This window comes from Phoxinus phoxinus, assembly GCF_949152265.1.
Source record: "Phoxinus phoxinus genome assembly, chromosome: 7".
In the NCBI taxonomy this organism is placed as follows: Eukaryota; Metazoa; Chordata; class Actinopteri; order Cypriniformes; family Leuciscidae; genus Phoxinus; species Phoxinus phoxinus.
Genome location: NC_136882.1, coordinates 33023648 through 33034142, shown reverse-complemented (window position 1 = coordinate 33034142; position 10495 = coordinate 33023648). Strand labels below are relative to the sequence as shown.

General features: G+C 36.5%; 2 protein-coding genes across 8 annotated transcripts in view; both read left to right on the top strand.

Annotated features, from left to right (window-relative positions):
* The window catches only part of ttn.1 (titin, tandem duplicate 1), a 138150-nt gene extending 134550 nt beyond the window's left edge, over positions 1 to 3600 (top strand). For all 7 annotated transcript variants that reach the window (XM_079617489.1, XM_079617488.1, XM_079617487.1 and 4 more), the window contains 5 exons: positions 42 to 198; positions 327 to 823; positions 923 to 1076; positions 1811 to 2095; positions 2222 to 3600. In XM_079617489.1, the coding sequence (XP_079473615.1) occupies positions 42 to 198; positions 327 to 823; positions 923 to 1076; positions 1811 to 2095; positions 2222 to 2520 (1392 nt within the window). In that variant the 3' untranslated portion in view covers positions 2521 to 3600. The remainder of the gene's footprint in view (positions 1 to 41; positions 199 to 326; positions 824 to 922; positions 1077 to 1810; positions 2096 to 2221) is intronic.
* A 529-nt stretch (positions 3601 to 4129) lies between these two features.
* fkbp7 (FKBP prolyl isomerase 7) lies at positions 4130 to 6460 on the top strand. The gene is given in 5 exon segments (XM_079619419.1): positions 4130 to 4414; positions 4585 to 4736; positions 5258 to 5370; positions 5372 to 5386; positions 5486 to 6460. Coding segments are annotated over 5 exon segments (669 nt in total). The 5' UTR covers positions 4130 to 4187; the 3' UTR covers positions 5648 to 6460.
* Positions 6461 to 10495: the final 4035 nt, after the last annotated feature.

Sequence of the window (10495 nt, the reverse complement as noted above, 5' to 3'; positions counted from 1 at the left end):
ATGCATTGATTTACTAATTAATTTGAAAAAATTTCTCCCAGAACCTCTCTCAAGGTGGAAAATATGAAATATTTGAAGAACATGGTTCAGCACATCTTGAAATCTATGAAGCTGATGTCTCTGATAGTGGATTATACACATGTACAGCCAAAAACAGTGCTGGATCTGTTACTACAAACTGCACTGTTACAGTTCAAGGTATTATTTCGCACATTTCAGGTTTCAAAATACATATACAATATCATTTTTAGTAAGAATAATTGTGTGTAATTTTGTATGTACAGTTGTACTTTAATAAAAACAAATATCTACTCCTTCTGCTCCAGCACGAACAACAGCAGTTGCCGTGGAAAGAAAAGTAGAGTTTCCAGAACAAATAGCGAAAAAGGAGACTGCCTATGAGGAAGTGCAGTCCTTCACAGAAATTAAAGCATCAAAAACCCAATTAACAATAAATCAAGGTCAGACTGTCACACTACGAGCAAACATCCCTGACGCCTCTGATTTGAAATGGATCCTGAATGGAGTTGAGCTGTTAAATTCAGAGAACTACAGATATGGTGTGTCAGGCAATGATCACACCCTGACCATTAAAACCATCAGCTACCATGACCAGGGAGTTCTCACATGTGAGGCCAAAACTGAACATGGTGTGGTCAAATGCCAGTTTGATATGACCATCAGTGCAATGTGTTCAGATGCACCAAGTTTCCTTGTGCAACCACGCTCACAGAATGTTAACGAGGGACAAAATGTCACATTCACATGCGAAATCATCGGTGAACCTTCTCCTGAAATCGAGTGGCTAAAGGATAATGCAGTCGTGAGTTGTTTGTCATTATATTTTTGGGGAAGAAACAAAAACATCTTATTTGTGTTTCACTCATAGCAGTCTGTTAACTTTGTTTACATTTCCTTTCAGATATCTAGTACCCCAAACATGAAATTCAGTTGCTCTAAGAATGTGTACACACTTGAGATTCACAACGCCACCATTGAAGACAGTGGAAAATACACAGTAAAAGCTAAGAATACATTTGGACAGTGCTCTGCAACATCATCACTGAATGTCCTCAGTAAGTGTTTAATCCATTCCTAAGAATAAATTAGCACTCTTACAGTAACCAAGTATGAGCATCCTGTCCATTACAGTAAATAAAATGCATGGTCAAACCAAACACATACCCTACTGTACTGTATGTTCGTGGTGTCTCTTGATTAAAACTCTGACTCTCACACTAATAATCAGTTCTCACTTATAAAGCTAACAAAATAACCATTAACAAAATCTCACCATTCCCTTCTACAAATTGAACTTTGTTATTTTAATCTTTTTTTTTACTTTGTTAGCTTGATTTGCATCCTTGGACACCTACTGAATTAATTACCACATATTATGATAAAGCATTGCATGTAACTGCATGTATATTCTTTAAATAACCAAACCATATTATTAACAATCCATTAGCCATGCCTTCACATAGTTTAATCATTTTATGTATACAGTATGTTCAACAAAATAACACCGTATTTAAAATATAGTCAAAATAATCCAAAATCTGTGTTTTTTGATTAGCATTACCAAATGAATATTCTTAAAGGTACAATGTACAAGTGGTGCAACTAAAATATTTTTTATTGTAGAAATACCAATGCCATCACAAATATTCCAGTATCATTTACATTGAATATCCTCAAATGGTTTAAACAAAAAAACAGAGACTAGTAATGCCATTTGAATTGACTGTTGTACCTTTTTATGAAATCAGTTGCTTCAGTGACATGGTAATTATTTACTGCACTCTCACAGCTCTGGTTGAGGAACCTGCCAAAATGATAATTATGGAGAAAACATCTGATGCTACGAGCATGCAGGGCAGTTATGCTGCCAAGCATGTGGTTTCAAAAATGCAAGAGAAATCCTTCAGCAGTTCCAGCATGGCTGAGGTTAAATTTGAGAGCATGTCAGCGTCTAGCATGACCTCTATGACTTCTGAAAGAATGATGGCTTTGAGCTCCAGCAGTATGGTGGCAATGTCCAGTCACTCGCATGTTGAGGGGTCATCCATCAAAGCCATTTCTCATTCCCGCAAAGGTGAGATGGAAAATATATGCATCTTTGCAAAAACAAAAACAAAACAAAAAAAACATTTACAGTGCAACAAAACAGATATCAGCAGAGCTATATCACCATAATAATAACAAATTTGTTTTTAAACAGGTATACCACCAAAGATTGAGGCTGCCCCTCAAGATATCAGTATCGAGTCAGGGAAGGTCCTGACTGTAGCCTGTGCTTTCATTGGAGACCCAAGCCCTTGCATTGAATGGTCACATTCAGGGAAGACACTGTCCAGCAAGAAGGAGAGTGGACGATTGCAGATTGAGACTTCTCAGGATGTCACCACTCTTGTTATAAGTGGAGTGAAAGAGACTGATGCTGGTGCTTACACCTTAAAACTTGTTAACGAGTTTGGATCTGATACCACTACTGTCAATGTCAACATTCGATCCATGTAAAAATAAAACGTAAAATTATAATAATTATTATATAATAGTAAACCAATCCTCACCCCATTTCCCTCATTCAAAACCTTTTTATTTATAGAATGAGAAAAAAAATACTCTGTTCTTGATAAAGACCTGGATTTCTGTTCTTGTAAATATGAACTATTTTTATACCAAACTTGACGTTAATTTATGCCAAACTAGACTAAAGTCTAAAGCTGTTATACAATGTGCCATATTGGATAATAATGACCAGAAGTTCTGCACCATTTTGTGACATGTACATAATGTATATAGCCGAATTTACCGGTTATGGAAAATGTATGCATTGTTATTTATGACAATATTAACAAATGGAACTAAATGTTTAACAGGAGAAAGTTTCACATGGAACGAATACCCTGTAAAACTTGAAACGAAACAAAACTATGTGCCTCAACAATAAGTTGAAGTCTTAAGATTGCCTCAACAGGTAGAGAGGCTCCCTGTTGAAGTTTCTAAAATCAAAGAGACAAAGTTATACACTGTACATTTGTGCGTGCAGTAATGCAGTACATAAGAATTTATGACTTGAACATAAGGCCTTGAGTGCTGTTTGCATTACCCTCATGTAAGCAGGACAACTAGGCCTTGTGTTCAGACTGACGAAGTCATACCGCCATTTTAATGACAAGCTCAATGTGCGAGCGGCCTGCACAATGAGTCAATTATAATGTTTGTGCAAGGTTTCTGGCAAAGGACTGTTTGAATTTTGATTTTATTAAAGTAACATCACCTGGCCAATAGTTGTAAAATCAGTTCAAGTGCTTCTTTGCAGAAGCTGTGCCAACTCTTGGAGGATTGCTAGGTTATATTTTGTGTGTTTGTGTGTGTGTGTTAGCATTAGAATCTCACTTTGTCAGCAGCCAGGGTATCCATCAAGCTATGTACCACAGAGATTTCATGTGTTGTGCGAAGAAAAGAAAAATACATTACTGTAATACCCTGCACATTGATTTATTAGAACTAATTTATGTAGTATTACACATATATTCAGCCTCCTTGAGTTTTATGAATTACTGATTTAATAAAGCATGTTTTCAGCACCATAAATTGTCTGTCTGTATTTCATAAGCGAATGCTTTGTATGAAACGTTTACAGTCATTGAATAACAGCTTCATGTATTCAATAGTATGGTTACAAAACTACATTTGTTTTCATAGAAATCAGATTCATTTTCAGTTTTATCTAATTTCAGCTGATATTTAATAGGGTTTGAATCAGTAACACATCATCCTTTCTGTTGCTTGCACTAGTTAAAAACACACTTTAAAGGGTTAAAATAAACCGATAAAGTAATGTCCAGTAGCAAATAGGAACACGCACAAAAACGTGTCCTGCAGTGACCTGCTTTACGACATGCTCTGTCTAAAACAGCATCTTAATTTTTTTTTTTTCCTAATTCTAGAATTGCTTCTCTGAATTTTCTTCTCGCTGTGATACACATGTAGAATATATCACTACATTGTGAGGACCAAATGTCCCCACAAAGACATCTGATTCTTTTCTAAATCTATCGCAGAAAAAAAAAACATTGAACACCTCAAACGTCAAGTGAGAAATCTGAGAACTGGGCGGCACTGCCGCGTCAGCGAGCGTTCCGGGCCCGGCCTCCGACCCTCCGACGCCACGACGACAGATGTGCAAGATGTCCCAGCCGTCTACGTTTTACTTTTGTTTGATTTTGACTCTGCAAACGCTCAATCTCTTCATCGTATTAACTCGTGCAAATGATTTAAAACACAATGTTAAAATTGAGGTTACGTTTCTGCCTGAAAACTGCAGCCAGAAATCCAAGAGAGGAGACATGCTGAATGCGCATTATGATGGATATCTAGTTAAAGACGGATCTCAGTTCTATTGCAGGTAAATGCGTTTTTTACACATAAAGTTATTGCATTAAATATGTAGCCAATTGCAGGTTATATTTATCTGCTTCAAGGTAGAGTAATAAACAGTGTATTTAGTACTTAACGTGCTAAATAAAAAAGTCGTTTTATTTCAAACCTAAACCAGTGTTTGTTTTCATTTTCAAGTCGTTCGACAAAGACGGGTCACCCACACTGGTTTGTGTTAGGCGTTGGAGATGTTATTAAGGGGCTGGATTTAGGGCTGCAAGACATGTGTCCCGGTGAGAAGAGAAAAGTTACAATTCCTCCTCCTCTGGCATATGGCGAGAAAGGAAAAGGTACGTTAGGTCTATTACTTCATATACGTAGAGAATCAATACAGCCCCTGCTTACACGTGTGGCGCTGTTTCTCTCTCTCTCTCTCTCTCTCTCTCTCTCTCTCTCTCGCTCTCTCTCTCTCTCTCTCTCTCTCTCTCTCTCTCTCTCTCTCTCTCTCTCTCTCTCTCTCTCTCTCTCTCTCTTCTCTCTCTCTGTGTGTGTGTGTGCGCCCTTACGGAAAAGAAGTTTATTCAAGTGTGCTATTAGTATAGCCTATTTTTTTTTTAAATAAAATAAGAAAGTATACATTCAGTACAACATAAAACAATACAATTAACAAAAAATGAGCTCAGGATGGTGCTGGACAGTGGCGGTGAAAGAAACATAAGCCTATGCTACTCATGAACATACATACTTTAGTAAGGTGAACTTATATAAAATATAACACTTTTTGTGTTATCTTCTACAGGCCCCTAATTAAATGATTAAAATGATCAAATACATTACAACCATTAACAATCACCTTTCTGTGGTGAAATAGGTCCTGTACCACCAAATGCAACAGTGATCTTTGATGTGGAGCTTTTGTTCATAACCAGAGGACCACGCAGCATAGAAGCCTTCAAAGAAATTGATGCTGACGATGACAAGGCCCCTGACAAAAGAAGAGGTAAATATGTCATACTGTTGTTTGAGGAATTTACTTTTTGCCTTGCTGATTTTTATTTATTTATTATTATTTACATATATTGTTATTTTGGATTTACAGATTAAAGAATACTTGAAAATGGAAGCACAGAAGTTAAATTCACAGAAAGATGAATCCTATTTTGATGATGTTGTGGCAGATGTGTTCCAAAAGAATGATCACAATGCTGATGGGACCTTGTCACTCACGGAGTACAATGTGTATGGGCATGACGAATTGTAAACACCAGGCACGGCGCCAGGATTCCAGTTTTGGATGGGCCAGACCAATTGTGGGTGGGCCTTAAATTAAAAACTTTATCAAATCACTGTTTAACCTAATAAAAATGACTGACTAATACTGTTATATTATCTGTGCTTACATAACTTGATGCTCTTTGCATTGTAAAAAGTTTCGGTGCATAGAACGGACCTATCCACGATCGCTCTCCTTGGTTCTGACCAAAGAAGAGCGCTTTGTAATCTCCATTACGCACCATATCCTGGCTGTGCTTTAATTAGCGCATCTCTCTATAGACCTAAGGCCTATAGACTGTAAAAGTGGTCAGAAATCAAATATTTCCCCAAAACATAGTTTAGTTCTGCTCGTATAACACGAGGCCGAATATTTCACAATTCTGTTTAATTGTTTTAAGTTTTCAACAATACAGATCAACAACACTGCCCGACAGTTTCAATCAATACTCGGGCACAGAACTTGTTCATGGACAACGTAATCTGTCATGTAAAACATGCTCCAAAAGAGCTAATAAAGATCAATCACGCCCATTTAGGCCTAAATCCGGTCATAAGTGGCAATAGACCTGTTTGACGATTTCATACAACATTCATTTCTTTCGATTTCATTAACAACAGACTGCGCTTGGCTTATTATACTGAGAAGATGCATTAAAATGTAGCCGATAGGCTACTACGAGTGAGATAATAATTAATACAATAGGCTCCCACCAATTCACGGTCATCCACGAAGATTAACAGCCCTTTAAAGCAAATCGGATTAAACATCACAATATCAACAAAGTTTACTGCATTAAAACCCCCCCCAAACATTTTTTCCAACAAGCTACATCCGATCCCGAACCTCATTGTCTGCTGAACTTGCACAGAAACATCAAAATAGACATAACCAGCTTTCTAAAATAGTTTTGAAAACTCGACTGGTGCTAGGGGACGTGACCACGCCTCATAGGATCCACAACGAGCCGTATTTAGAGCTTGATTAAATAAATGCTTTGTTTATAACAGTCTTAAGCTATGATTTTTTTTATACTAGACATTTAGACTATTTTACCACAAATTATGAGCTTATTTGCCGATTTTTTACAATTCTTATATATTAAAAGGTGGGGGAGGGTTTTTTTAAGAAAAGTTTTGGTTGGGCCTAGGCCCGTCAGGCCCACCCATAACGCCGTGTTTGGTAAACACTACTAGACAGCTTATGCAGTCATGCACTGGACATTCTTTACAAGATACTCTTCACATTGTGATCAAGGATTTTGCTTTGATAAATACCACTAAATTTTAAATAAAGTTGACTGAAATATTAACTTGCACTGATTGTGTCATGCAAAAAAAACTGAATAGATAAGATGCTTTTAAAAAAAACTTTTTAGAACTTTTCTCAAAGTGCTTGCATGTCAAGTCACCTTTAGGCTATTTATATTCCCCTTAATACAATACAGGTTGTTTCAAAGCAGCTTTACAGTGATAACAGAAAAAAATATTCAATGATGCATAGAGAGTTCATTTCTGCTGTAAAGCAGCTCTAAAAGAAAAAAGTGTCATTGTTCAGCTGAAGTCAGTTCAGTGATGATTCAGTTCCATTGTAAAGATCATACATTTCTTAAATGAGTTCATTACATCTATAAATCAGTTCTGCAGAAAACAATGATGTGATTGTCCAGCAGTTCTCATCCAATCGTGTCAGTGCATTCAAATCAATAATTTTGTTGAATAAAGCTTGCATCTGTTCCAATTGATCAAACCAGGGTTTTTTGTTTTTGTTTTATGTTGAACCACAGAATAAAATAATGTGTATTTGAAAATCCCTCATATGACATCTATACATTATACAGCCTCAAAGTACTCAAGAATTAAGTATCTCCAACAATCGTAGTGTAAAACATGTGAAATGTGTCATTGCAACCTCAGACATAAAAGGCTATGATGCATTCCGTGTGAAGCTGGTTATCTGTAACTCTAATAACTCCTCATCTAAAAGCCAGCACCTTTCAAAATGTGTTCTCATGATATCTGATACAACACATTCTACCTAAAAATAAAGGTTATTTATTGGCATATGGTTCCATGAAGAAATGCAACATCCTTGGAACTTTTCCATTACACAAACATACAATATAAAGAACTTAAAAATAATTTCCATGGTTAATCATAGTTTATATATTGAAGTCTCTACATTGTTTAAAGGGGTGGGTGATTATGATATCATATTTCTAACTTTAGTTAGTGTGTAATGTTGCTGTTTGAGCATAAACACTTAAAGTGTTATGACACTCAAAGTTCAAAGCAAAGGGAGATATTTTCTTTTACAGAAATCACTTTTTAAGGAATACATTAGTGATATCACAAACCCTACATTAGACATAAACCCAGCCCCCAGGAACATGCAACAAAGAGGGTAAGTTCATGTTGAGAAGAGGAAGAGTGTAGTAGAGCACATTTGGGAGTCTCACATCGCATCCGTCTTTTCACATTTATTACACAGTACATAACACAAATGCAATAGCATGTCACTCTGTATGCATCTTACAACAGTTCCCACACGAGCGATTTATAGATTATCATGAAAGAAAATGCTAATCAATGACTTGAAGATAGTTAACTCCACATCAGCTACATAAATTCATCAACTAACCATTCAGAAACATCCTGTTGCATTCTACTCTCCTTGTTGAGTCTCTCCATCATTGTCCGACTCTGGTTTAAACATAAAAGACAGAACAGTTTCTGACATTTGAGTGCGTGACTGCGTGTCTACAAGCTGGTAAGAAATGTCTGCCCTCTACTTGTAAGGTGGCCGGGAGCAGCAGCTCATTTGCATTTAAAGGGACACACAAAATGACATGCTTTTGATCACCCTCAAAAAGGGACAATTTTAACATGCTATAAAAATTATCTGTGGGGTATTTTGAGCTAAAACTTCCCAAACACACTCTGGGGACCTCAGAGACTTATCTTACATCTTACATAAAAAGGGGCATACCACCCCTTTAATATATTAATAGCCTATATACAAATAAATAGGGCTATTTATAGAGGGAAAGGGTTCTGCAGATTTTTTTTAAGTGTTCTTCACACTAAGAAAAATGTTTATTTTAGAAACTGTTCACTGAAATGTTCTTTGGGGAAACAAAAATAGTTATTCTGTGGTATCGCTGCTACTAACCATTTTTAGAGTACTAACCTTGTTTTTCGAACACAGTGCAAAATGCTAAACCACTATTTACAATCAAACAATTCAGACAGATGAACTCAAGGATTACATTTACAAGGATTGCATATAAATCATTATCATATTAAATTCCCTTTGTAGCCTATAATGTTGAATAAAACAGTACTTGCTAATTTTAGACAGACTTAAGCAGTAGGCTATTTGCTAAACAAAATGTATGTGCCTGTTTGGTTGTGAAATAATAAAGAGGTTTCCACGACACAGGTTTCAATAGGGGCAAAAAAGGCACATTTCATTGACCAACCTTACTTCCCTTTTGATCTGTAGGCCAATAGCGTTTAAGCTTATTGCCAGCCTTTATGTGGAATTTGTGGCAGTTTTCGCGACCAATTGTAATGACCTTTCGGCATGCCCATTGCTCCGACCTGCAGAGACCCACACTTGAATAATTTACCGTTCAAATCCTGTTAAACCCTGCTAAACACTAGGTGGCTCTCTAACACAACTATTTAAAGTGGTTGAAGGCTTTCTTTGAACCTGCTTAAAAATATGTTTTCTTGTAATTAACTATAACAGTAAAAAAAGAGAAGAAGAAAAAAAAAACAGTGGCCTGATTGTTTGATTGATGAGAGGGATAAGAAAAAATCTGTTTGTTGGGGAGAATTGCATTGTTTTATGATTTAAAGACAATTATTGTACGCTAAGAAAATGTAAGCAGTAACAATTACGCATGCATTTCCCAAATAACCAGAGGTCAAAGAAACTATTAAATGAGACCCTTTCATGCAGAGAACTGACATTTTTGAGCACAGACTTAAAACTTGGTTTTCATGTAAAACTCTGACTCCCTCAACTCCCCCACATGCCAAAAGTGACGTAATTTAAACCATGTCTGTGCCAAGATTCAGAGCAGATCCAGACACTAGAGGGAGAGGGGTAAGAGGAAGACATTGAAATGCAGTGACTGTTTTACTCTTGTACAATTTCAGACAAGTCATAGCGGTTTTGACAAAGCGTTCAAACTAATTTTGAGGGAGGGCAACAACTCATGAACTCAAAAATCTGAACACTGGCATTGTTAGTAATCTTTATGTCTTTGATTGTTAAAGTTTGACAGACAGATGTCATAAGTACTGGCTAGGATGGGATGGATGTCCAGTTGCCTTTAGGGCTGGTGATTACAGGTCTACCAGAAGGACTCCTGTTTAGAGTTCTCTCCACAACAATCATTTTGCAATACACTGCGTGCTTCACCCATGTCAAGTTCCCATGGCTTAGTTTGCTCTATTGTTTCGTTTTAAAAAAAAAGAGTTCACGTCATTACTTTACATTTTATTCTGTGTATAAATGTATAACGTGGTGTCTGACTTGTGCCTCAACTGATTATAAATCATCCCACAAAATGCCAATAAAACTACTTTTATAGTTGCATGGATTTTAACAAAGCCCCTTTGTCTGAAATTGAAACAGTGATTGTGCTCTGCATTATGAGCTCAAAAAAGTCTCGGCATCAAGAGAAAATGAAGATCTTTATGAAATCTGATGCTTGCCCTCGCTCTCCTATTTATGAAAAAACGGGGGTAGTTTTCAAACTCTAATAAAGAAAAAGGACAGAAAGATGCACTCAAAACTATTACATTCCAAATTGGTCAGCTATAA